Raw genomic sequence first — 27,330 nt, forward strand, 5'->3', positions numbered from 1 at the left:
CGTAGCTCGTCGACTGGTAGCGTAGCTCGTCGACTGGTAGCTCTGGGAGCTCGTCGACTGGTAGCTTTGGAGCTCTGGGTAGCTCCCCCAGCTGGGTCTAGACTGGGTCTAGGGAGTAAGTAGCTCTGGGAGCTCCCCTTATCATAAGGGTTCTGGTCGCGCGCGCGTCGAAGCTGTGAATGTGAATGTGTGTGTGTGTATTGTTTTAATTAATGGAGCAAGCTGAATTTTCACGGTCCAATAAGAGACTGAGCTGCTCCTACTGTGTTTTTCTTTTACTGCTATTCACTGACGTGCTGGTGAGTTGAGAGAACGGTCGAGTTCCGTCTCGTAAAGTTCACACCGCTTTTGGAAATAGTCCGAAAGTAGAAGGGCGTGTGAGCAACCACTCTCGTCTCTAATACCAGCGAAGGTGATAGCAGCTGTATTGTGTATATATTACTTAAACAAAAATAAGTAAATACATAAATAAGATGGGTAATCAAGCAAGTGAAATTAAAACTCACTCCTGCTGACGAGCAGTGGTGAGAAAAGAAAAGTCTAGACGCCGGACAAAAACAGTGTCTGTAAACTGAGAGATTTAAGAAAACAAAATATAAACAGTCAGAAGAACAGAACTCAACTGCCAGTTTAGTAAAACCAGAAGACGAGACACTGTGCAGTTCCCACAATCCTTTTAGTAAACCATCACTCACTCCTGCAGCCGCATCTGCAGCAACACCCATATCAGGAAGAACATAATAATCCCTTATTAAGTGAAAACTAGAGATCACAGTAGTTTTGTAGTAGTTTAAAAGGGTTGAAAACAGACCCCACTGAGTAGATATAAATATAAAAAGTACGAAATAAAGATGAACAAAGGGAAAGTTACAGTAGAAATTATCTTTAGAGTATTTGAAATTAATAATAGCAAGGATAACAACCTGTAAAGTGATATTATCAATGAAACACAGTTGGCATGATGACCATGCCCAGCATGTATAAAATGAATATAAAGCAAATAATTCACACGAAAATATTTTAATAAAATAAATAAGGTATATTAAGGCTGTGTCATTGTTCAGCCAAGGACAGTGTGTGAAAAGGTAACTGTCTCCACCCTGGGAAAAGGATGATTCTGCAGGTCATCTGAAGCCCTTGATGGATACAAAATAAAATATAAATAATATATTATAATAGAACTGCCTGGTCCGTCATGCAACAGAGAGAACAAATGTGACCGCAGATTGGATGAATTCTAAATTATCTGTTTGCTGAATAAGATGATCCTAACTAACAAATTGGCTCAGGAGTAGTATAGTGGTACACACTGATAAAATATTATGCTATTGCTGTTATATAAGACAAAGAGGATAATATTAACAATGACATAATATTAATATGAAGAGGCACCTTAATCGGTTATGATGTGAGGTGGATAATTGTTAAGCAGTAGTCTGCATCAAGCTTAAGGTTTGCTGAAACTCAGTGTAATGACATGTGAGATGAAGACAATACAGAGAATAACTAAACTAATGAAGTGCATAGAGGCACTTGACCAGCTTGAAACCTATCATCCTAGAATGACACATTGCTGAGATATAGAGCACACCTATAATAACAACCAATAAGCAAAACCCTGTAGACAACAGCTAAAACTACAGGATTGAGAAGCTGAATTAAATATGTAGACACTGCTAAGCTGATGAGCATGTTACACATTTTCTTTTCTTTTTATTTATTTGTTTCTTTTAGAGCAGAAGCTGCTGTAACACACCCAAAGAAAGACTCTAGGTCTGACCAACCGTCTCAGTCGTGGGCAAAAAGATGTCAGTCAATAAAATTCTAAAAGATAATTTATTGACAAAAAATATATCAAGAGATAAAAGATAAAACAGTCCAGTGTCCCACTTAAGAATTGTATAAAAACACACAGTCCCAAGGCCAGAGCCAGCTATGCCACACAGCCAAGTTGCACTCCACATGTTGCCTTTAACAGGGTTAGAAGTTGTCCTTGGAGACCCACCACCCTGCAAGCATATAGTCAGTGGTAGTGATGGCCCGCTTGAAGCTGACGCTCCGGAGCGTGTGTCGAAAAAAACAACACACTGGTTCAGAAGCACTGTGTCGAGGCTTGCTTCGTTTGGCAAAAGTCACGTGACCAGTTGTGGCATGAATAAGGCACGGCGGGACCACGGAGCGACGTTCAGAGCCAACTTTATTTGATTCACGTCACACCACACCACCACCAACCCCTGAGTCCCCGTGTTTTAACACGGCGGGCGTGATTGCGGATGCCGTGCAGGTGCGTCCGTACGGCCCCGCAGACCACGCCCCACCACATACCCCCATCACCCGATTGAGGCCGGGGAGCAATCCGGCCGAACCTACTCTTTCCCCCCCCCCCGCGAACTGGGGCGAGACTCGGCCCCTACACATCGGCGCCCCAGCCCCTGACCAAGCGACGGGGAAGCGTCCGTTCTGGTGGCCGCCCGCGCATCCAGCGGCAACGGCGAAGCTGGTCCGGAGGCCGGCCGCGTAGCAAGCGGACACGGCCCCACAGGCATGGCCGTGCGCTCCTGCACACAGGCGGCTGGGCAGACGTCAGGCGCGCAGAATCGACTGGTGGCAGCGAGGCTGGACTAGCCAGCCCACCGATCCCCGGCCTAGCGGGGCTGTCCCGCTCCTCTGCCTCCAACTCCGGCTGCACAGGCTGCCCTGGAGCAGGGACCTCCGTCTCCCCGCACAACTGCTCCGCCACCGCCTCCGCCTCCGCCACTCCCGTTTGGAGCGGCTCCCCGCACTGCGCCTCCGCCCCCAGCAGGCACAGCCCCTCGCCCACCTCTGGGTGGAGCGACTCCTCTGCCTCCGGCAGGTGTAGACCCTCGCCCGCCTCGTCCTCGGCCTCCGATTGGAGCGGCTCCTCCACCGCTCCCGGCAGGAGCAGCCCTTCACCCGGCTGCTCCTCCTCCTCCGGCAGGCTCGGACCCCCGCGTGGCTCGTCCACCACCTCCGGCTGCCGAGGTGACCCACACGGCTCCTCCACCGCTTCACTGTCCTCGGGACACACTTGTGGGGGTGGCGCCCAGGCCCAGAGCAGCGCTGCCAGCTCTGCCATCTTCCCCAGGTGGCGTTCGCTCTCCTTCCGCAGCTCTTCCTGTTGGCGACGCACCTCCGCCGCCTGCTTCCGCTGGGTGGCCGCTATTTCGGCCACCCTCTCGGCCAGCTCTTTCCTTTCCTGGCTCTGATAGGTACCCGCCATGCCGCCTCCTGGGTTTCGGCACCAATGTGGCATGAATAAGGCACGGCGGGACCACGGAGCGACGTTCAGAGCCAACTTTATTTGATTCACGTCACACCACACCACCACCAACCCCTGAGTCCCCGTGTTTTAACACGGCGGGCGTGATTGCGGATGCCGTGCAGGTGCGTCCGTACGGCCCCGCAGACCACGCCCCACCACACCAGTGACGTCCGAAGCTTCATTACGCACGTAACTGCTTCGGTACCTGATTCAAACGGATATAAGGAAGTGAATCATCCACGGGATTCGTGGAGTGTGTTGATGGTGACAGAGAGCGAAGAGGTGATCATTCCACTGACAGATATGGAGCCAGCGAGGAAGAGAGGACATTCTGGCGTGTGGGAATATTTTGAGTTGATTTTGCTCAATTCATTTTATCTGCCGAAGTGAAAAACTTGAAATGTCCAAAATCATGTTTTCATAATGGAAATATCATTACAGCATATGACTTTAGGAACACTTCCATGTGAATTAAAGCTAATGAAGACTACAACAATGTATTTGACACTATACGTACATGACATTGCTACACAGTTTAGAAAATCATTTTGTTTATTGTTTTTAGGTGATAGTCTGCAGGACCCAGGAATACCTGCATATCTACCAGCTTGCAGTGTAGTTCCTGCACTCCACAGCCTCTTCTGTTCCATGCAAGTGGATTTTCTCCAGGGCAGGAGAAACTATTTCTAAGAAAAGAAACAGACTCAGCCAGCGCACAGTAACACTAATCCTCTTGTTAACTGTAAATAACAAAAGGGCTACCTTACATTGATCATGTTTTTACTTTGCAAGTTCTTGATTAGGGGTGGGTTTTGATTATCGCCTTTCTGATTACAATCCATGCTAAATTGAATAAAGTGATATTGATTCATTAAAATCCCGTGTCGATTTGTAAATTAACGTTATTATGCCTGAAACGCCAGCATCTCAGGTTAAACCTCACAACATGTCGTCAAACACCATGCAGCTAAAACAGTAACTGGGAGCAGGTTTACGGATTCTGCATACAAACGTGAACACAGAGCGCGGACCCGACGCGTCAGAGTCAGATTTTGATGTGTCGTCGGGTCCGCGCTGTGTTTGCCTCTTTTTTTTTCGCTGGCTTCTGCAGCTGCAGGTTTCATAACTCTCTGTTTACATCTCTAATTAAGTCTCACATGTGTCAGCTTTCTTTTAATAGATACGAAATTATGGATATATACTGTTAAATGATCAGAATTATAATATTTCTGACTGAGGCAAAACTTTCCAGATTCCAATCAAATTGAATCGGATCCTGTATCGAATCAAAAATGATTCTACAAATCAGTGACGATGCAGCCGTACTCAGCTCCCTAAGCATTTTCCCTTTCCAGTTCACAATCAATCCCACCCCTAGGTCAAAAATATGTATAGGACAATTGGCCTCATCTAATATTTTGTATGAACCTGTCCAGCTGTCCAGTGATTAAACGACAAGTAGATGGAGGCAGGACTTCACAGCAGGGGCATACTCCATAATGTGCTGTGCATTCTCATATGTATATTATATATATTGCTCACTTATTGTATTTACCAACATCAAGGAGTTATGAGCAAAGAAAGGCCACCATAGTGCATGTTTAAATAGGGAAAGTTTATTGATCAAAATGTATTACGCAAATACGCATTACATTTTTTTCAGCCCCCCAATCGAGAAAACAAAACCAATTACATGTTCAAAGCAACGGAACGGTGGCCCAATATCAGAGAGAACTCCACTCTTGAGTGAGCAGTGATAATTGAGCAGTCCGTTTTATTTTGCAGATTCAAGCTGCTCTTCAAAATTTTCACCACCAGATGTCACCGGAGAGGACTGTGTTGAAAAGCTTCGAGTAATGAACCGTTTTTCAATACAAGCTTCAGTGCTTCGGAAAGCTTCATTTGGCCATCACTAGTCAGTGGTCACTCAAGCCTCTGCAACTCTGCTGCCTTTAGGCTGTGGCATATAATAGGCCCTGGCCTGCACAGAGAGACAAAACGACACACTTAATATAAAATTCATAGGGCAAAACCCATCCATCCCAAACATATCTGATTTCATCACATTACATACCTGCACAGAGAGACAAAACAACACAGCAGTGTTTGTAGTGTGGGCTATAAGAAGACCAGTGTATCAGTGCAATCAAGTACACCTGCCTCTAATTAGTCCAACCCCATTCCAGCCATTGGCTCACCAAAAATGCGACACACACAAAACCACTCCCAACCCAGTGCAACTTCACACAATAATATGGAGCTGAATTAACACAGGCACATTAGTCTACCATGTTACAAGCTGCATGCTATTACAAGCCAACATATGCAGACTTCTGCCTTGTTCGGGTGGCAGCATTTTTCTTTTTTCTTTTGTGTCCTGACACGTTTATGTTTTTTGTTTTTGTTTGATTATTGTGTTGGTTTTGGAAACGAATTTAAACGAACCTGTGACAATACTTGAGAATCACAGTGACACATAGTGATTAGGCATATGATTGAAAAATGCCTAGGTTTAGAGCTGTGAGCTATGAGCTGTGAGCAATGCAAAGTTAAATATATATATATTTGTATAAATGGGAAACAACCCTAACTTGAAAGTTTGAAATGTGTGAGATCCATGAATTGTTTGAAGAACTAGAAATTATCTAAAAATGCCTTAAGTGAAAATGTAGAGTTGCATCTATTCTCCCAAACCAAAAAAAAAAAAAAAGGAGAAGAAGCATTCTGTAACTTAGAAATAAGGCTGACGTGTTGACAACAGACTAAAACACTAATTCGCAGGTGGCTACCAGGAACAGAGAGGCGAGCAAAGTCACAAACACCAAGGCTGCAGACAGCCACGCAGAAACAGCAGATAACATAGAGACAACGCCTGCTAGAACCGTGGAGAGGAAGGTCACTTCACACGAGATTGTAGGAGTAGGCCACAGAGAAATAATGCAAAACAGTTTTGAGGCAGCCACTTAAACTGACAGTTTTCAAAGGACAAATTAGTTGTAAAGTCAGCTTCAGGCCACACAACTGTACAACAATTAACTGCCCCTTTAGAACTAGTACATACAGCAAGTGGCCGCAGGTGCTTTATTAAATGCATATATGACCCGTCGTGTCCAGTAAATTTGCTAGGTAGAGACGCTCTGACAAAACTTAAGATAGCAGTCATGCCATTCTTTTCTGGTATTACACCTGAGTGCATGCTAAATGACACCCGCCACATCCACTTTCCAGAAACCGACCGAGTATCACAACATTCTGAGATTTAAACAAACTCCAGGCCCAGATCCACCTTATGATCAGCAAGTGTGGAAGCTAGGAGTACAGCATTTGACCTTACAGCACAGGCCGAAATTGTGTAGGTTACGCAGTAACCACAGATAGTAAAATAATAGAAGCAAAACCACTTTCTTCTTCATATTCTGCACAGAGCGCTGAGCTGTCAGCTGTGATTTGCGCATGTGAAATACACAAAGATAAACAAATAACCATTTATATAGACAGCCAGTATGTTTTCTCTGCTGTGCATCATTTTGCAAAAAATCTGGAAAACCAGAGGAATGATTACACCAACCGGAAAACCAGTTCAGCATGCCAACCTCTTACAACGCCTCTTTCATTGCTACAGGCAATAACTTTGCTGACAGAGCAGCAAAACTGGCGGCACAAAAGACAAACATCACATTGATGGCAGTAAACACACATCAGATTCCACTGGATGTGTTGAAAAATGAACAAAAAGCAGCAAGCACAGCAGAGCAGGCAAAATGGCTAAAACACGGTGCAGTTCTGACAAACGACTTAATGATGTGTTATGGCAAGCCAGTGCTGCCAAAATCTCTCCACAAGATGGCGGCATTAGTGACTCATGGCTATACGCATTTGTCATCGGGGGGAATGACCTGTATTGTCAACTCTCATTTCTACACTGTAAATTTTGAAACTTCAGCAAAACAATTTGTCAGAACGTGCATGACGTGTCAAAAATATAATGCTCAGGGAAATCTGCGACCAAAAAGAGGCCGTTTTCCCACTCCACCTTATCCTTTTCACACAATTCATATGGATTTTATTGAACTAAGCGAATGTCAAGGGTCGAAATACGCCCTAGTGGTTATAGACGTGTTCTCAAAATGGCCGGAAATCTATCCAGTGAAAAAGGCAGATGCAATTTCAGTAGCAAAGTGTCTGTGCAATCACTTCATACCCACATATGGCATCCCAGCTTTGATACGATCAGACAACGGCACTCATTTTGTAAATGATGTCATCACTAAGGTCTCTGAAGCACTCGGTTTCAGCATAAAACACCACTGTGCTTATCACCCTCAGAGCGCAGGCCTTGTAGAGAGAACTAACGGCACTATAAAACAAAGGCTCAGGAAATGCATGGCAGAAACAGGAAGGCCGTGGCCTGAATGTTTGGGTTTAGTGAAAATGTGGATGCGCTTAACGCAAGGCTCCCATAAACTAACTCCATTTGAAATCATTCATGGCAGGCCGTTCCCACTGCCGATCACCAGTCAACCAATTGTAACCAACTTTAAGGTATAAAGGTGAATTACAGCGCAATAATTACTTGGGCTCGTAATAAGACCCTGGCCAGAATCAGAAGACACCAAATTCGTATGGAGCCAAAGTATTGAGCAGCAATAATGACCTGGACACAATGTTAACTTTTGAGTAGCCACTCTTGTATTGTTACAAAGTATAACAGGTATTTGTCCAATTTGTACAGATAAAGTATAAAATAAAATAAATAGTGTGCACACTCAACAAAATAAAAGTACTCGTTGGGGCCCTTTAAGAATTTAGAGTTAAGCTGGCGATAGCCAACTTCAAAGGTCCTTGTGAATGTAACTGGAATGTATGAGTGTGTGGTGTGTATCTTCTTTGGGGTAGATCGTCCTCAAAGTGGTTGGCTCGCCATCTATCACAACCAGAATATCGTCCTGGTCCTTGGACTTTTCCGTCCTCTCCAAAAAACCTGACCTATAATCCAGGTCATAAAATGTACATTCTAATCAGTCTGTTTCAGATGCATTGTTTAAGGTTAAAATACAAAATCAAAATATTGCATCACCTCATATTCATTGCATCAACATCTTAAATCTTATCAAATCTCACAGTTCTGTTGTACAACATTCAATTTTCAAGCATATCAAATATGAGAACTAAACATCTAAGTTGCTCAAATATTTCTCTATTCATGTAAACATTAATTAAACAATACTTATGGTAAGTAACCATTGACACTCAAAATACAATACACCATAACAAATTCAGAACTATGTGCAAATAAGCAACAAAATATACATATGAGTTCAGTTCAGAGGCATTAAAGCAGTGTGCTTAATTTCTCCACGCTATAGGCCTATTCGTGAGAGAGAAATGCACTAAAAATTACCCTCTAGATTACTTTAAACTCACAGTGAACTGACAAAATTTAGCTTTAGAGCAGCTAAGAACATGTTGCTCACCGTTGCTCTGTTTCACAAAAGCCCAACACACACTGGCGTTGGAATTGCAGCAGCTCTCCGGATGAAAGGTGAGTGGTTAGCCTGTGAGACACCGAGCTAGCATTAGCATGATCGCGACGGTAAGTCTCTACAAGTTTTTTCCATCAGAATAACACTCGTCTTACCGACGTTGCCTCTCTCCTTCATCCAGCCACTCGACTCCGGACTTCCAGCAGGTAAGTAGGCTGGTTTTCCTTCCTCTCAATCCTGAGTTTTCCTCTCTTTTGTCCGTGGATTTCTCGGTTTGAGTAGCAGATGCCTCCACTCCTCTTGCTGAGATAAGAAAAACCCGGGACACCATGCACCTCCACCTCACTTCCTGGCTGACAGGGTCAATGCGGCCTGGGTAGGCTCTGATTGGTTGCTGAGCTAGGTGCCCTCACGTGGGGTGAACTGAGAGGTGCATTCAATGGTCATAGGAAATACGACGCTTGTTGATGTGGACAGTTAATATAAAGAGAATAAGTATGATATTTTTCATCTGGGCTACACAATAGACAAAGCAATCAGAGAAAACACATTAGCAGAATGGATGTCTAAGCTATTGGAAAACAAAGAGATCATTGTACATAATCAACAACCTGATGATGTTTCTCCAGTGTCTTGCAGACTAAAGCCCGGTGACTGGGTTCTGATCAAGGTGCTCCAAAGGAAAAACTGGAGCACACCCAGGTGGGAGGGGCCATACCAAGTCCTCCTCACTACACCGACCGCTTGCAAAATTGCGGAACGACCATCCTGGATCCATCAGAGTCACTGCAGGCGAGTAAGTGAAGCCATCTAAACACAGCTGACAGCAGGCTTGCCCACTTGTTGTGATCTCGCCCGGTGGAGGGGTCAGCTTTCCTGGCCGGGGGGTCTACTCGCGACAGGAGGGTGTGTCCCGTCGTCATGAGGTGGTGGCTCTTAATAACTGCAGTGGCCCTGACCATGGCCGGGCTCCTCATCTTTGCTTCCGTGAGGGACAACAAGTCACGCAATATGAAGAAAAGGCAGACACTGTATGACAAAGGACAGTACACCAAGTTTCCCCATGGCTACGCCACTAACTTTTGGTGGCAGTTTATGAACACTACAGCTCACTGGAATAATAAAACTGACTGCTATGCATGTACCCATATGCCCCTATCCTCGCAGACGTCTGGCCTGTGGCCGTACAGCATACCTGAAGATCGCAGTTGGTGTCTGTTGGGCCTGGCAACACATCCAGGCTACGGTACTCTTTGGTCCAAGGCCAACTACAGCATCCCAGCAAAAGCAACCTGGAGGTCATCATCACCCACAAATGTGAACTGTTCCGGACAGACCTACCTACTGACCTGGCCCCAAGTCTCAGACCCACTGCCTGATGTAATTCTACTGAACAAGCTGAACGCAGCGCAACTGCCAGTATGTGTGATGAACAATGGATCGCGGGCAGTGGGGGAGCTGCCTACTCACCTATCTACCGGATGCCACTACAAACAAAGACTCAGTACCAGACAGGATGTGCACGGACGGCACCAAGCAGTAAAGGAACCAGAGTTTCGCATCTGAGGAGGAGTGAAATTCTTACAGAGCTTGATCCCCGGCATTGGAGCTGCCGAGGTGCGGGATCATGTGGAGATCAACCGATATGCTCTGCTACGACGCATCAACTTTGACAAAGACCCTGGGACCGGCTTTAGCAGGAGAACAGAAGGCCATCAGAACGATGGTGCTGCAGAACAGACTGACTCTAGACCTGCTAACAGCATCACAAGGAGGAGTTTGTAAGCGGAGACATTTATGAAGCTTTGCAGAATTTGACCATTCTGCAGAAATATGTCACTGACCACACATCTGGAGCAGCTACACCGCCATGTCTAAGAGTAATGATTTCAAAGATGATAACAACTACAATGACTGCTTATGTTGCCGTGCCTCAAGAAGAACAGCATCCCGTTGCAATTCTGTTAGAGGAGAACTTGTAATAACTGCTAATGAATGACGTGGTGATTAAAAATGACTTGTCAAGTGATCATGCACTGATTAACACATTAGTAGTTTATGCAGGTACAATATAAGGTTTTCATCATTTTAAACATAAGGTTTTCATCCTTTTATTTTTTGTAGTTTAGTTTTATTATTTTTTCTTGTTTATTCCACTTGTTATTTCATTTACTATGATTTTCATTTACTATGATTTTCATTTACTATGATTTTCTTTGTTCTTTTTATTATTTTATTTTGTTTTATTCTTTAGACCAAATGATTTCCATTTCTGCTATGCTGACATTTTGAAAATTAAAAAATTGCTTAAGATAATAAATAACCTTCACAGACAATTGTTGTATACATTTAAAATAAGTTAAAACAGGAGGGAATGTTACAGGAAAAATGATTCTATGTTTCTTTACCTTCTTTTAAATGTGCAAGCATGCCCTTTTGTCTATGGTTAGATTAGTTTAGAATTATCTTTTTAGACTTTCTCAGCAAAGACATACTGTTTTGGGACATATTGTTTTAGATTGTTTTATCTCTCACAGCTTTCTCACAGCTCTCTGCTGACGAGACTAGCGCCACATATGGAGTTGTTTATTTTATCTGTTTTGTATTTTTCTTATCCTGTTCTCACTGTCTTTCCTATAAAAAGTGCCCAGCCTCTGTACACGTTGTGAGTTGTTCTTAGCAGCTCACCCGTGTACACGTTTGATAAAGAAAGTAACTTTGTCTCATTGTGTCTTTATTTCTCCTGGGTTTTTTACAGAGTTTTCCCCCAACAGCCCTGCCAGGCTAAGTAAACAGTCTTCCAGCCAACCCAGGTGGCCTTGTAGGGAATGGGAAGGAACAGACTCAACCAAGTCGTTATCAGGGAGTTTTTGTTCGGTTCCAGCCTTGAGCTCCGGCCTTGAGCCCACAGCTGGCGCCGAAGGGGTAGCCGCATTATGATGGTACTTGAGAATTTCAAGCTGTTTTTAACACTCCGACACTGGTCTCTCAATCTCCCGTTAATAGCTGCGAGCTTCTCCGTGATGTTATTAGCCGTCGATTCTGTGGTCTTGTCACTCTTTTTTGCTCACATAGCAGATTCTGAGACCTCACGACCGCAGCCAAATGCATGTAACTTTAAACAAAGAAAGAAATGAAGAAATACTCTCAGAAATATGGGCTAGGTTTGACATCACCCGTGTTATTGGCAAATATGCACTATTTTGTCTTTGTTCTTGATACTGTGCAGTGTTCTTGTTAATTTGTGTATTTCCTGTTGCGCTATCCAATAGTGTTTGCGATTTTATAGTTCAGTACATCACTTATGGATTCTTGTGATATGTGTCCGCCTCTGTAACCCAGAGCCACTCAAAGTTAGGGCCATTTGTCTGTCTACATGTAGTGGAAGGGCCCGAGGGTTAAAAAATACTGTGCAGTCCTATATAAAGTTGTCTTTGTGTCACTGTTTTGCTGACAAGGTTTTTTTGGACACTTGATGAGATCGAGTCTGTGAAGTGAAAAAAAAAAGTGTATGATTATCTTGACCGTTTCATATGTCATGCTGTTTCTGCACAGCTAATTCTTCACCCTGTTAAAGCAGCTTGATAAAAGACAGACAGAACTTTAAATCAGAAGTTATGCCCGTTATCTATGGATGACAGAAAAAATACAAATTTTAGGGACATGTTTCATCAGAAATATACTGTATGCTACAAACAAGAAGCTGTTTTTTTGTTTTAAGAAGGGGCCATGACACTTTGTCATGGATGTTATATGGATAACGGAAAAACTACTAATTTTAGGGACATGTTTCATCAGAAATACTGTATGCTACTATCATTCAAACAGACGGCTGTCACAAGATGTCTTGTTAAATATAAGTGAATGAATGTGAGGTCAGAGAATAATGGCCAAACTTCTCTGAGCTGATTGGAAGGTAACAGTAACTCAAATCACCACTTGTTACATCCAAGTGTATGCAGAAGAGCATACCTTGAAGCTTCAGCAGCAAAACATAACACTCAAGACTGCATCTCCTGTCAGCTAAGAACAGGAAACCAAAGCTACATTGAATTCACAAATGCTCACCAAAATTGGACAACAGAAGATCTGAAAAAACATTACCTGATTGAATGGTTCTCAGTTTATACTGCAACATTTGTATGGTAATTAAGGCAGTTCTAAAAGCAAAAGGAGGTCCAGCCCGGTACTAGCAAATTGTACCTATAAAAGTAGCCAATGAGTGTATGTGTAAGGTTACAACTTTTTTCCCAGTCAGTTGTACAAAGTAAGACATGCAAACAAAAACGACTCATATAAATTTACATTTAAAGTCTGATTTCAAATGTCTCAACCCAGCTGCACAGTTAGCTGTAAAAGCTGTTCCAGTGTGTCATCTCTTAAGGCTCCTGGACAAAACTTGGCTTGTGAGCTTCTGCCGTCCACCACCACCTGTACACCACCATCATGTATTCAGATAGCTTTATCACATGCACATACTCATTAAGGCAGGCTCTCGAGAGAAGTGAAAAATGCTAAATATCACGTTGACACAGTAGAACCTGATTATTATTAAAGAGGTATCACACACCTTTTATTTGACCGGATTATAAGACTTTCAGTACAGAAGTCTGTCTACAGAAAAATACAAAAATATACGTTGCTATGAATACTATTCATCCTTGGTTTTTTGTTGTTTTTCACAAACAAATTAAACTGAAAAGCACACATCAAGAAAAATTGCGCTTTGTAGCAACTGAAAATAAAATAAATTCATAATTATAATAAAGGTCAATCAAATGGACCAATATGGCAAGGCCATGATGATCCACTTGGTAAAATAAATCCGCTTGGCATCTTTCTTGGCCTTAAGACAACAATTCTGATGGCTAAAGATCCAAACGGGACACAAAAAAAATAAAAAAAATTTAAAAAAATTGCGCAATTATTTACCTGTATATTGTGACAAAACTAAATCATACAATGCCTTGTGAAGCCAACTGCATGATGTCATAGAGTTTGATTATTTATTTTTAGGTCTTTTTGAATTTAACTCTGCAGGTATTCACACTTTTGTTGTCCCACACGTACAAAATCTTTTTGTTGGGATAGTACGACAGCATAGCTAAGATTCCATTACCTGATCTTATGTCAAAACCTGCATCCACAGGACTCTCTTTCTTTAAATCATAGGCATATGTCACCCTTCTGTCTTTGTCATCTGTGAAATACAGCACCCCACACACAATGAAAGCATTTCCTGCTTTAGCTGTCGGGTAGGTGGTGTTTATGACAGACTCTATAGAGAATGTGTCATCGTCGAGCTTTGCGACCAGTGTGCTGTCATCTGCGTTTGAGGCAAAGATGACCCACAGTCCACTTTCATCCACAGCAAACTTGAAGTATGTCTTTGAGTTTCGAAAAAGATAAGTCAGGTTGTGATATCTGGTGTCTGGCATGGTCAGAATCTGCGTTCTCTTCGTTTTCAGACCAAATCTGTAAAAATTTAAAATATTGACCATTAAATAAATGTTGCAGGCATCAAACACCTCAAGACAGTTGCAGATGGTGCAGCACTTACTTTATAAGTCTGTTTTTTCCGCCGTTGTGGTAGTAAAATGATCCTTTATAAACAACATGGCCACACCCCTGGTAGAACCTCTTGGTGTCTATAGTGTTTTTAGTGTTTTGCGATGTTGAAAGGTCCTGATATTCCCACAAATGTCGACCTGGTGACAAAAAGTTCTTGCGTTAAATCCAATCAAATAACTCTCAAAAGTCTGTTATGAAGTGAGAATTCATGGATGTTGTGTAAGTCACCTGAAAAATGATCGGCTACCCAGTACTGATCTTCATCCAGCTGCGACGCGTCTGACATCCAGGCTCCATAGGTGCTTTCCATTTCAGTGGGCTTCTCTGAGCATATTATGTTTTTAATAATACACTCTAAACAAAAAAAAGCACACACACACACACTTTTGTATTTCAGTAAACTATACAGTAGAAGGTAATTAGATAATGGCATGATTTGAAGCTTAATTAGCAAGTCTCTAACCACTTTCTGTTGATTTGTCACCGGTGGTCACACTGATCTTATTATCAGACCAGAGCTTATTTGAAGAATCTGAAAAAAAAATGAAAGATCATTTTTAATGTAAATATTAATGATGTTTGAGTCATAGCAAGTGATCATTACTTTGTATTTTTGTGTGAGGTGTGAAGTGAAGTGTCAGTATTGAGGTCAAAATGGGACACGTGGCAATTCCTCACCAGTTGTCATGGGTTTATCATTGACGTTTCCACTATTATTGAAAGTGTCTCTGTTTTTATCCAGTTCTTCAGAAAGTGAACCTTTAAATTGAAAAAAAAAATGAAAGAGTGTATAGAGATTCTAATGATATTATAGTTTCAAAAACACCATATTAGGCACATACTGGCACCAGGTTGGGCCCTCTTTTTCCTTCACACCTTTGATTTTTTTGGCATAGATTCAACAAGGTATTGTAAACAACACTCAGAGATTTTGGTCCATATTGATATGATAGCAACACACAGTTGCTGCAAATTTGTCAGCTGCATATCCATAATGTGAACCTCCCACCCAACATATCCCAGAGGTGCTCCATTGGATTGAGTTCTGGTGAATGTGGAGCCCATTTGAGGAGTCATGTCAATTAACCAGTTTGCTAGAAGCAGCCATTCAGAAGACGTGTACACTGTGGTCATAAGCACATGGACATGATCAGGATCAATACGCGGGTAGGCCACGGTCTTTAATGATGTTTAACTTGTACTTAGGGGCCCAAAAATCCATGCTGTCACATGGTGTTTACGTAAAATTTTAACCATACCATCCAAATGTTCCAGCAAAAATCAAGACTCCAATATAAATAGGATGAAATATTCCATATAAATAAATAACGCTATGAGAGTAACGAGTGTGTTAGTCTTACCTATAAATCGTGTCACTAATGCCTCTGTAGCATTTCGTATAGCAACATTGAAGGCAACATCTTTATCAGCCTCTTTTAGCTCTAGAAAACAAAGTAGAGTGCTTACTCTCTTGTTTTTTTTTCTCTTTTTTTCATATATTTAGACTTCAGTTTATCTCTAGTGTCTTAATGTTTTACCAGGTTCTATTGTTTTATCTGCTTCCTTTTTAGAACCAGGAACAGTAAAAGCATCTCTGGTGTTTTCAGCTGGATGTGGAGTTGGTGTTACTGCAGATACAAAGATACAAGTGAGTTAGTACACGTATAAACAGTATAACCAGAATCAGATACAGTATGGCAGTTTTTTACCTGTTATTGTGCTTGTTTTAATGATGGTTCTCCTGCCATTAAATGTATCACTCTTTATGTTGGCATCACGTGGGGCTGCAGAGTGAAATTGGAGCCACATTCAGAACTTTTATTATGAAAGAAGTAACTTAACCATTCAAAGCATATGATTTCCTACCTATTAATACTCTTACTGGACCCTCTGTGACATTTGCAGTGTCTGTATCATTCCAGGAGCCCTGGCTGTCATTTTGATCAAAATTTAAGGACTCTGGAAAATTTAAAGAAAAAAATGGCTTTAGCATTTTCTCTTCATGTAGTCAGACTAAGGTTTGTCTCATCTGAGGTTTACCAAGTTCTGTTGTTGCATCTGAAACATTCAAAGCACCTCTGGATTTTTCTGGTGAATGTTCTGTTGGTGATTCTACAAAAAGAAAGAAAACTTTTACTAGAAGAGCTGGCACACCAACTAGAATCAACCAGTCCTTATAAGCTTGAGCTTCTTGTCACTAAATGTAAAAAGTTAAGATATTTAAGGTTTAGTTAAATATTGAACCTTGAGTCAGCATAGCTCCTGATTTTGTCAGCAGCTCAGGCATCATTTTGGATATTTATTCAAGATTAGAGTGAAATGATAAAGTTCAAGAATTTTATATAAATAATAACCAAAGTCAAATAGGATATTTCATAATCCAAAGCAATGATTTCATACCTGTTAACAGCATTACTGGTCCTTTAGTTTCTGTGTCATTCAAGGTCCCCTGGCTTTCATCGTCATCAAATGTTACTGGTTCTATGATTTTAAAAAATAAGTATTAGGTTGAATTTTGTTTTTTAATATATTCAAACTTATGTTTGCCTTTGCAGTCTTGGTTGATTTACCAGTTTTCACTTTCATGCTCAGATGTTTCTCAGATTCAGAGACATTCAAAGCATCTGTGGTGGCTTTCTGAAGAGGATACGCTGTTGGTGATTCTTCAGGAAGAAACACAAGATGTAACTACAATTTCTGCTGCACACATTAGATTTGTATACAAGTAATATATAAAAATTGGTTTCTCACTCCTGGTTAAATCTCACTGTTCATGAGATAAAAAAAATAAAAAGCCTAAACTATATATTTTCATAATTAATGATGTTTAAGAGATAAAGCTCTTACCACCCCAAAACATTTACTACAGAAACATAAAACAGCACTGAACTTTAAACAGCTTGAATTTACCAGTTTTCAGAGTTGCTTTAATGAAGGTCTCGCTGCCATTAGAGGAGTCACTGTTTAAATCTGCATCAGGTGGAGCTGTGAAAAGAAGACAACAAAGTTCAACACGTCTTCTTTGCATACCAAGCACAACAAGAGGAGGACATGCAGTTAATAACTCAAAGCACAAGGTTTATTACCTGGTAATAATTGTACTGGTCCATTTGTAACATTTTCAGTGTTGGCATCATTAAAGTTGTTCATAAATGGTTTTGTGTCTAGAGGAATTAAAATGTTGTCATTAATCAGTCCTGGTGAATTTTTTGTGTTGGATTTTTGTGTCAGAAGGGTTACAAATGTTCATACCTCCTCTGGTGTTTGTAGTGATGGGATTTCCGGCTCTTTTTAGAGATCCGGCTCTTTCGGTTCCGCTCACTAAAAAGAGCCGGTTCTTTCGGCTCCGAACCGGCCCTTCAGGTTGTTTTGTTGCTTTAATTAATTTATTATTAACAATAATATAAAATTATGCACAAAAGGAATTACTAACGTAAAAACAAGTGGTTTTATTTATATATGTTTATATATAAATATATGCGGTGGCCCCTAGAGACAAAACACGTACAAACTCCAAAACACATTTCTAGCATGAACTGAACTTCCAAAGCAGAGCTACTAGATCACTTAAATTACACAATTGAAAGCATGTGTGTATTGTTTGTGTATTTATACACAGGCACTCATATATATATTCAAATAATTTTTAAAAAAGTTCATTTACCTGTTATTACCACACACCAAATCCGGTCATTGGTACTTGCTGGCTTGTGTAGCCACAAGATAACAAAGGCTCAACACTGCGCCCAGCATCCTGGAGCACTTCTGTTGTTCTTTTGTACGTGTTTTGAGTTTTTATGTGCTTCTGAGTTTTTATATGCTTCTGAGTTTTTACGTGCTTCGGAGTTTGTACGTGTTTTTACGTGTTTTGGAGTTTTTACGTGTTTTGGAGTTTGTACGTGTTTTTACGTGTTTTGGAGTTTGTACATGCTTCAGAGTTCGTACGTGATTTGAAGTTTGTATGTGCTTTGTCTCTAGGGGCCACCGTAAATATACTTTTATTTATTCACTCCACATAAAATGTAATAAATAAATCATCTAATACAAAAATCAACTATTCACATTTCAAGTTTTAACTATTTACATTTTCAGCTTTTTCCTTTCACAAATTTAAAGTGAAAAGAACACAAAACACTGCAAACCACAACACAATTAAATATAAATTATAATATGAAAACTAAAAGAACATGCATATTCTCTGTCATATGGACCTGCATGAATAAACTTTCTCAATCCTTTATCATCTGCAACCGAAAATAGTTGTGGATGATTACTATACCTTTCTAATGTTGTTGTCCCTGCCTCTCTTTCTCTCTCTCTGGCTCTGTTCCTGTGCTACTGAGTGTAACTACCGCCCCTCCCCCCTCTGCCCAGCGTAAAGCACAAGGCTCGCGTGCAGAGTGAAGCGGAAAAAAAGTGCGAGAGAGAGGCTGAGAGAAAGAAAAAAAAAAAAAAAAAACCACGTGACGGCTCGCGATAAGGAGCCGGCTCGCGTCGTTCACGTCAAAGAGTCGGCTCTAAGAGCCATTTCGTTCGCGAACGACCCATCACTAGGTGTTTGCAGCTGGACCATCTGTTGGTGATTCTTCAGTAAGAAAGAGAAGTTGGTCCACACATTAGAAAAATTATATATTCGAATAGTTAATTGCTTCAATTTGGAGCTCAACTTCATACTCTGCTGCAAGTATTTTAAACAGTTTTTCATTCTTAGGAAAAATTTAATTTGCAGTTTATTTTAATCCCAAAATTGGAAAAATCTTTTTTCATAGAAGTTAAAATCAAGTTAAACACTGCAGACATGATTAAGTTGCTTAAATAAATAGAGCTCAATAACATAGAATACAGTATGATCACATTAGGATCAAAAACAAGTGTTAAAAAACAATCTGAAAGCAAATGAAGTAAAATAAGTATGGATTAAAAATATGAAGTGATAATATAATACTATATAACTAAGGTAAGTATTCAAAGACATTTAAAAGATATTAGTGCACAGTCTGTTAGTCAGTTGTAACGTCAGCTTGTGAATGATTGTGAACGAATAAAGTATCTGCAGCCAGTAAAACTAATCAAACCAAGTATGAGCCCGTACACTCACAACAGGAGCATTTTTAAAACACACCAGTTTTTACTGTTGTTCACTGACAGTTCTGCTGCCCTTAAATGCAGCACTGTTTAGATCTGCATCACTGGGGTCTATACAGTGAAAGCACTTCTAAAGTGACAGAAAGAGGATGTTTTAGAGTTTAATACCTGTTAATTTTCCTGCTGCCTCTGTGATGACTTCAGGGTTTCTAAGAATTGCTGTGCTGTAGCTGTAATCTTCATAAAACGGTGAACGGTCTAGAATGGGGTTTTTTTGTTTTTTTTGGGGGGGGGGGGGGGTTTAAACTGTGTGGTTTAAATACATTTTTCATATATTCAAATTTAGTTTTTTTGATCATTTACCTGATTCTGTCTTATTGTCCAGTTTCTCAGAGTCAGAGACATTCAAAGCATCTATGAGGTTTTCAGATGGATGTGCTGTTGGTGATTCTGCAGAAGGAACGTAGAAGATGTCACTGGATGATTGGACACACAATTTATCATAATTGTAGAAGAAACTTGCTGGTTTATTACAAACAGCAAGCGATCTTTATGTCATATCGTGTGTAATTTAAAATCACATAATTCACCAGTTTTTGTGTCTCCAGTTATTAGGTGATCGTAAATGTATCGTTTGCAGAAATATAAATGAATTTGTTAACGTCAGTTCTAAAACATTCAGCCGTCTCTTAAATATCTTAGCAGAGACACTCTGACACTCAAATGGTTTCTTACCAGCTTTCAAATATGTGTCTAAAGTTTCATCAGAGAGAGCTTTTCCAGCATCATGCGGCTCACCTGGTGTTGGTAACACCGTGGAATCAAAGAGGAAATCCAGTACAATGAGTATAGTGTGAAATAAGATTTGTGTGTACAATGAATGAGTACCAATATTAACCTGCTAATAAATTCATTGGTGCTTCTGTAACATTTTCTGGGTCGATTTCAGTCAGGTTGTCACTTTGGTAATCTGGGTGAGGTGATATCCAGTCTGCAGAAAAGAAACATGATCAGCATAACCATAAATGTTTTAAATGAATCCAGATACACTATTATACTGTATATGTGGCCAAAGTTTCAAATCCTTTTGAGCCAAAATGGAAATAAGCACAAAAGATCGCATTTAAGGTTTAACTGAGTGGGAAATGCAATTATTCAACCATTTTTATTTGTGTTCTGAAGTGATGTGGCAATACTGATAGCAAGCACAGCAGACATTTTCTTACCACTTTCCACTGTAGTAACAGTAACATTTCTGAAGGAGTCGCTGTTGTTGTCTAAGGCTACACTCAGCAGGCCTGGAGGGAAAAAGAGGACATTTACAATTCTGCAGCATTTTCAGTTGTGACACAAAAAACAAATGATCGTGGCTGCGCTGACTGTTGTTGAAGTTCAGCACTTCTCACCTGCTGATGATTGGGACCTCTCACCTGCTGGGACCTCTGTGACATTTTCTTCTTTGGTATTGTTGAAGGCGTCTTGACTGTGGTTTGGATAAAAAGAACCAAAATCTAGGAAATAAAAGATGTTGAGTTTGATGCTTTTTCTTAGTCAAATATTAGTCTGCCAAACAAGACTTCTTATCGCTCAGAGTGGTAACTAACCTAATTTTATATTTGTGCCACTAACATTCAAAACATTAGTTGTGTTATCAGCTGGACGTGGTGTCGGTGATTCTGTGAAGAAGAAAAAAAGAGACATAAATTGCTACCCTTATCTCAGAGCAGTTACGAAGCACACACCATCCATAACATCCACCCATACAGACATACATATATACTTTGCAACTTGTTGTTTTCTGTGTTGTTTTATTAGCTATTAATTTTAACCCTGTGAGGTCTAAGTCATCATCAGTGATCACCCTGACTCTAACTCTAAACAATCAGAAGATGGATGAATGGATGAACAGTTGTCGATCAGGCTAATGGACACCTCTATGACCAGTGTGTTGGGAACTTATCTTTAAGATCAACATGACTGAAACTAAGAGACTAAATAAAATAGAGACAAATCCAGACAATCAAAGAGTTTAAATTAAAATCTAAATAACAGTCTTAAATCTTGTTTCTGTAGGAGAATGGCTTCTGTGCTTTTAAAATCTCGGCATTAATCATGCCTTTGACCAGTCTGATTTGTGAGGAGAGACGTGAAAAGATTTTACTTTGTGGTAAAACAACTAGAACTGTGAATGTTACACTGCTTAATATCATAGTGGATAAACAAGTGATTTTTAACTACTACTGAAATCGAATATAGAGTGAACAAAAGCAACTGAACACTCTTCAGGTCAGCCAACACTGTTTTTTTAATAATCACACAGCTTCTCATATCATGTTTGCGGTCCTTGGTCCACTGGCTCATTGTGGCATTATTCCTACCTCTCCATGCGTAAATTTGACGACTACTTCCTTCAGTAATCTTGTTTTTCATGTCACTGGAACAACAGGTGGAGCAGGGTGGACCAGGTGGACCAGGAAGACCTTTATGTACACAGATTATTAAAAATATGATGTGCAGAACAGACCAAATTAACAATACTGCTAATATAGACTCTTTAATATTAACCCAATTATATTTATATAGTGAAAAGTCAAAACATAAGTCATCTCAGAGTATTTTTACACTGTAAGGCTAAGACTTCACGTGGTGGGTGGGTGGGGGCTCTGATTCTATATTCATTTTGAATGTTACCAGCCAAAGAAGCTGTTATCAGTTATTGCCACTTTCATAAATATCACTGGATGCATAAATATGAGGTGAGTGACTTTAACATGAAGAAAGATCAGCCTGGGCCACACTTATGAAGAGCACACATCAGCCTTGACTGGTTGGGTTAAAGGGAGAGAGGAGAAAATAGGTCAAGGAGACAATTAAAACAAAGAAGGTTGGCTGAGTCAGAAATGTTCAGCTCCAGAGCCAGAGACCTCTGCTGAAAGCACAGGGAGGTAATGGCATGCAATGTTCATGGCCCTTTGAAGTCTGTGGAGTAAAAGAGAGAAGAGTAGAGGAAAGGTGCTCGATGCGTCATGGGAGGTTCCTCTGACGCAGCAGCATAACTAAGTGATGGTTCAGGGTCACCTGATTCAGCCCTAACTACAGGCTTTATCAAAAATGACCGTTTTAAAACTAATCTTAAAAGTAGAGATGGTGTCTGCCTCACAAACCCAAACTGGGAGCTGGTTTCAAATGAGAGCAGCATGATATCTGAAGGCTCTGCCTCCCACTGAAATGCTGAAAATGTGAGGATCAGAAGTAAGTCTGCCCTCTGGTGCTATCTACAGAATATGGTACCATGAGATCTATAACATGTGTCAGAGTGTGATTAAGCAGGACTGCAATTCGGTTCTAGATTTAACAGGAAACAAATGAAAGGGCCTTATTATGACAGAAATATCACCTCTCTCTACTCCCTGTAAGTACTCTTGCTGCAGAGTTTTAGAACAGCTGCATCCTGTTATAAGGTGTATGGTAAGTACAGAAGTCTGGCACAGAAGTAACAAAAACAATAAAAGAAAAAGGAATGCTGTGATGTGGGCTACCCTATTAACTGTTCATATAAGACTGTTTTAACCTTAGTAATGACTTGTGATGCCTCAAATGTATTCAGTTCAGTTACATTTTATTTTTATCGTATTAAACCACAACAGCCAACGACCACAATAAAGGTGCTTTATATTGTAAGGTAAAGATGCTACAATAACAGAGAAAAAGCCACAAAAATCAGGTGATATGAGCAAGCACTTGGGGACAGTGGGAAAGAAAAACTACTACCGGGGAGTGGCAGCCTCTGCCATGACTGGTTTGGGAGTGAGTGAAGGGAAACAGGACACAAGACATATTAAAGGTGTGTTTTTTGATGGAAATTAGAACACTGGGGTTTTCAGGTAGCCCTAGTGAGCTGTATGGGCAGAGATTACCCTCATTAACATTTGATGCACACCCAGTTATTTTGTTCTGGAAGCAGGCCTGAAAAATGACAAAAGCTACTCAGTTTAGAAAAGAGAAGTAAGGATTAGCCCTACTTAGCATAAATTTAACACATCACAAAAAGACTGAAGAGTTGAAGGAAGGAAAAGGAACCAATAACAGTTAACAGTCTTTTAAGGTAATGTCAGGCTCCCTGAGTATTCATCAAGAGCTTCATGTTAGTTCAAAAACCTAAATTTCTTCAGAATCTCAGATTAATCTCAGAGTTTAAGCCATGCAGAGTTGGTAAAAAGATACAGTGAATGAGTGAAAGTTAAAAAAAAACAAAAAAACATTGCCCACACTGCAATTTTCAGTTTCAAAACAACAAAAATACTATAATTTGGGCTAATCAGTGCTAATCAGTGCAGCAAACACTTATCCCACTGCAGTAAACAGCTATGTGGCAGCTAAATACAAGTTTCTTGCAGACAGTGAGTGGGATGCTCGTGTTGTGCAATCACAGCAGGAACAATGAAAGACTGTTTGAAATGCACGAGAAGCTTCTGTTCTGCAAATTTGGTTGTTTTCATACAGCTTTTCGCTGAATGGGAGAGGAGATGGGTTCTCAGATTTCTTAGACATATAAAAGTTCTCACCTTTTCTACCTCGTCTCCCCTCTGGCCCCGGTGGACCTGGGGGTCCAGGTGAACCAGGTTTACCTGACAGAACAAAAACACTTTGTAATGCAGTAGGAATTTAGCATAATTTGAGTAAATTTACTCAGTAAATTTAAATTTCAGTTTTTACCTGGGGGTCCAGGTGGGCCTGGAAAGAAAAAAACAATTCACATATTTAAAAAAAACAACAACAACAACTATGGGCAGTAAATACGCAAATGAAAACAGTGGAGATGCATGTTTTTATGATGTGCACCTGTTAAACAAATTCCTTTGGAGCTCCTGCACATGTCTGTGAAGGCTTTGACCTGAAATAAAGAAAAAGACAGGCATGAGGAAAGTTTTGATTTAGGTGTAAGTTAACCACATATAGGGCCATTTGAGTTAGGCCCTGTTAACACAGAAAGGACAGGGTGTTTTCTAAAGGTCTATATTTTAATCTTTTGCCATGTTCAGTGTTTATTCCCAAAATCCAGCAAAAGAATCATTCTCGTTAACAGAGCTGAAGCAGTTAGAGTATAACAACAACAACAACTAAAATTCCCTAAAATTTTCTCACTTCTTAAATGTCTGCTGTTCTTTTAATCTTTAGGCTTTAGATGAAACAAACTGAAAGTGAAGATTAATTGTTAATAAAAACAATGATACTGCCCCCGGCTCCCTCACAAAATATACAGTAGCACGGCTTTGAAGAAATGCCAGTTTTGTAGTGGAAGAAAGTGGAGCCGAGGGAGGAGCAGTCACTCTTCACAGCACAAAGTACTTTTCCAGGAAGCACTCAAGACTAGAAATTTGTTAATGGTTACAACAGACTCCTGGATTTCTTAGATTGCAAGGAGATGCCTCACATGATCGTATTAAAGACACCAAACTCTGGAAAAATAAAAAAATTCAGTTTTTGTCATAATAGAGTAAACAACTTTTAGCATTAGTATTCACAGTCCTACAGAAACATCCAAGCATGCTGATGTCTTACAGGAACCATAGAGTATGTCATGAGCATCAGCATATCCTTCTGATCTTCGCTTTGCATTGGATCTTCTTCCTGGTTTCTCCTGCGGCGGTGGAGCTTCCTGAACTCTCGGGCCTCTCCGGGGTCGACGGGCAGGATTCCCGTCCGCAACCTGCAGCTCTCTGTCAGCTCCTGCATCTGGGACTCCAGCCTAAACAGCTCATCTGCCAACTCTTTCTGCCGAAACAGCAGAAACACTAAACCTGCCGTGCTCAGGAGCAGCAGCACGCACATCCCCACCAGCAACACTTTCCACATGGGAGAAACAACACTTCCCTCTTTCATGTTTGTGCCCCGTTCCTTGGTCCTCGCTGCACAGTGATCCGGGCTGTGTAATTCAGAAGCACATAAAGCACATTTCTGAACACCTGCCAGCAGATGACACGTCAGAGAGAAACCACAGTAGAGCAGTTGGAGAGGAATAAACATGTCAAAATCTGCCTGGAACTACAGCGAGAGAGAGAGACACGTGATGCATTGCATAATAACAAACATCTGCAAGACTGCTGAAATCTGTAGGCTTGCATGATTTAAATGCAGCTAATGGACATATTTCCAGAATGACACATCCTCCAGACAGCATAGGGCTTCCCATCATTCTGGTGCCTGTTTTCCTCAGCATTTTCACTAGCTTGTCCTACTCAAAATTACATGGAAGTGGAATAAATAAGCTTCGAACAAGGGACACATTGTTGGGATCTACAAAAGAACTTTCAGAGAGCTTTCAGCAAATGTCTGCGAGTGTGCGGATGTACATGTGTGGGTGTCAGAATATCCTTTTTATGAAAGGGTTTTGTTTTTTTCTATTCATTGCAATATGAATTTCGAAATTGAAAGTTTCGTAAATAGTCAATGTTACATTTTTTTTGATTGATTTTTGATTTGCTGCTTTTTCGGGGGTGGGGGGAAGAGGTCATTGTAGCTTCTGTTGCTAATTTCAGAGCAAGACCAACACATCCACCCCTAGATGTGTGGCCAGTATCTTTAAACAGGGCATACCAGCTATTCACAGGTACCAAGCATGAAAGCCAGCTCATTCACAAAAGCTTTCCATGAACAGTGTTTTTTCCTTTCAACTTTGCAACTATGATTTCTTACACTGGACTAACTAACATGCAATCAATCAATCACTTTGACAGCACTTTTAGATTAAATTATTAAAACTGAGCTTTTAAGAATATAATTATGACATTTTTTAATTCTTCTTTTCCCTTTCTGAACTCCTGAGTAAGTCCTTGTCTCCTTTGACACAGGTCAGTCTGACCCAGCTAATTAATTTCCCTTTCAAAAGCCTCCCAGGTTGATGAATTGGACAGTGGGGTTTCTCTGGGTGCAACAAAGCTAAATGTGAAGTAAGCCCATCTAAACACTAATGCAGAGCACAACCAGTGAAAGCCTTGCAGGTTCTCCATTCTTATGAATAAAAAGCACCTCCTTTGTTCTGCTGGAAACTGCTTTGTGGTTCAGATATGCACTGCTGTGTCTCAGGTTCACTCCTCTGCCATGGTGCTTGTAACCCTCAAGTGACCACGTCTCCAGGCAACTGTTAAAGTGAAAGCTCAGCCAAAGGATTTATAAACACTTGAAACACTGGATTTATTTGCACAAAGGATGCTGGTCACCTTTAAAACCAGTAGAGGAAGTACTGCACCTCTTCAAATTATACTCTAAGTTGGACTGGAGCAGGAGAGGAAAGAGAAGTAAGTAGAATTATTCAACCTTTTTTTGTTACAAAGATTTATGAAGCAAACCTCTCACATAGACTGTTAATTTTTTTAAATTTAGATTTTCTATATATATATATATATATATATTTTTTTTTTTTTTTTTTTTTTATTCCTATTTATTCTATTTATCCCCTTTGTATATTTTATTTATATTTGTCTCTGTATTTATATATGTGTGTGTGTGTGTGTATATATATATATATATATATATATATATAACAATTCTGTAACTGTAACTTCGGTCGTTGCTGTGCTTTTTGGAAGTCGAATTTCCCAGAGGAACCCACCCGAGGGATTAATAAAGTTCTATCTTATCTTATCTCTCTCTTATATATATATATATATATATATTGTATTTGGACCTTGAATTGAGACACTGTGTTTGATATTAGACTTTAATATTAAATCAGTTTCTGCGTCTGGCATCTTGCTTATTTAGTCTATTTATTTATAATGAGCTCACATTTCGCTGCTCATCAGTGTCCTTCTGATGCAGTCTGACAGCAGCAAATTCATGTTGTTCAATTTTCTGCAGCACAGTGATGAAAAACTTAAGATACATGACAAAATACTGTAATTGTAA

At 40.5% G+C, this 27,330-nt stretch overlaps 1 protein-coding gene and 1 long non-coding RNA gene across 5 annotated transcripts; both read right to left on the minus strand.

Moving 5' to 3' along the window:
• Positions 1-7,805: 7,805 nt before the first annotated feature.
• LOC146628026 (uncharacterized) lies at positions 7,806-9,282 on the minus strand. The gene is made up of 3 exons (XR_014906385.1): positions 8,922-9,282; positions 8,758-8,838; positions 7,806-8,269 (listed from the first exon to the last, which is right to left on the minus strand). It is a non-coding gene; the product is annotated as an uncharacterized LOC146628026 (long non-coding RNA).
• A 4,154-nt stretch (positions 9,283-13,436) lies between these two features.
• LOC146628027 (uncharacterized) lies at positions 13,437-25,449 on the minus strand. Of its 4 annotated transcripts, XM_085359276.1 has the most exons (26): positions 24,985-25,449; positions 24,265-24,316; positions 24,139-24,156; positions 23,988-24,050; positions 21,801-21,902; positions 21,027-21,098; positions 20,829-20,933; positions 20,649-20,720; positions 20,321-20,413; positions 19,786-19,872; positions 19,591-19,680; positions 17,590-17,712; positions 17,424-17,501; positions 17,248-17,322; positions 16,908-17,000; positions 16,738-16,818; positions 16,378-16,449; positions 16,204-16,296; positions 16,047-16,121; positions 15,876-15,965; positions 15,699-15,779; positions 15,016-15,096; positions 14,801-14,869; positions 14,566-14,691; positions 14,327-14,474; positions 13,437-14,241 (listed from the first exon to the last, which is right to left on the minus strand). In XM_085359276.1, the coding sequence occupies exons 1-26, from the start codon at positions 25,447-25,449 to the stop codon at positions 13,779-13,781; spliced, it is 2,967 nt and encodes a 988-aa protein (XP_085215402.1). In that variant the 3' UTR covers positions 13,437-13,778. The 4 variants fall into 4 exon arrangements, with proteins under 4 accessions (XP_085215402.1, XP_085215404.1, XP_085215403.1 ...); XM_085359278.1 differs by lacking the exon at positions 19,591-19,680 and having other exon boundaries at positions 17,590-17,694; positions 24,985-25,377; XM_085359277.1 differs by lacking the exon at positions 19,591-19,680 and having other exon boundaries at positions 24,985-25,377.
• Positions 25,450-27,330: the final 1,881 nt, after the last annotated feature.

Source organism: Diplotaxodon limnothrissa, linkage group LG7, assembly GCF_057381915.1.
Source record: "Diplotaxodon limnothrissa isolate DT_005_m linkage group LG7, D_limnothrissa_male_GT1.1, whole genome shotgun sequence".
Taxonomy (NCBI): domain Eukaryota; kingdom Metazoa; phylum Chordata; class Actinopteri; order Cichliformes; family Cichlidae; genus Diplotaxodon; species Diplotaxodon limnothrissa.

What these genes read in the sequence shown, in the direction of transcription:
- LOC146628027 (XM_085359276.1), bottom strand. Translation starts at nt 25,449, where the DNA reads ATGTTTATTCCTCTCCAACTGCTCTACTGTGGTTTCTCTCTGACGTGT. An exon ending in TCAAATTTACGCATGGAGAG is followed by an intron (nt 21,099 to 21,800) that starts GTAGGAATAATG and finishes TCTTCTTCACAG; the next exon opens with AATCACCGACACCACGTCCA. An exon ending in AGATAAAACAATAGAACCTG is followed by an intron (nt 15,780 to 15,875) that starts GTAAAACATTAA and finishes TTTGTTTTCTAG; the next exon opens with AGCTAAAAGAGGCTGATAAA.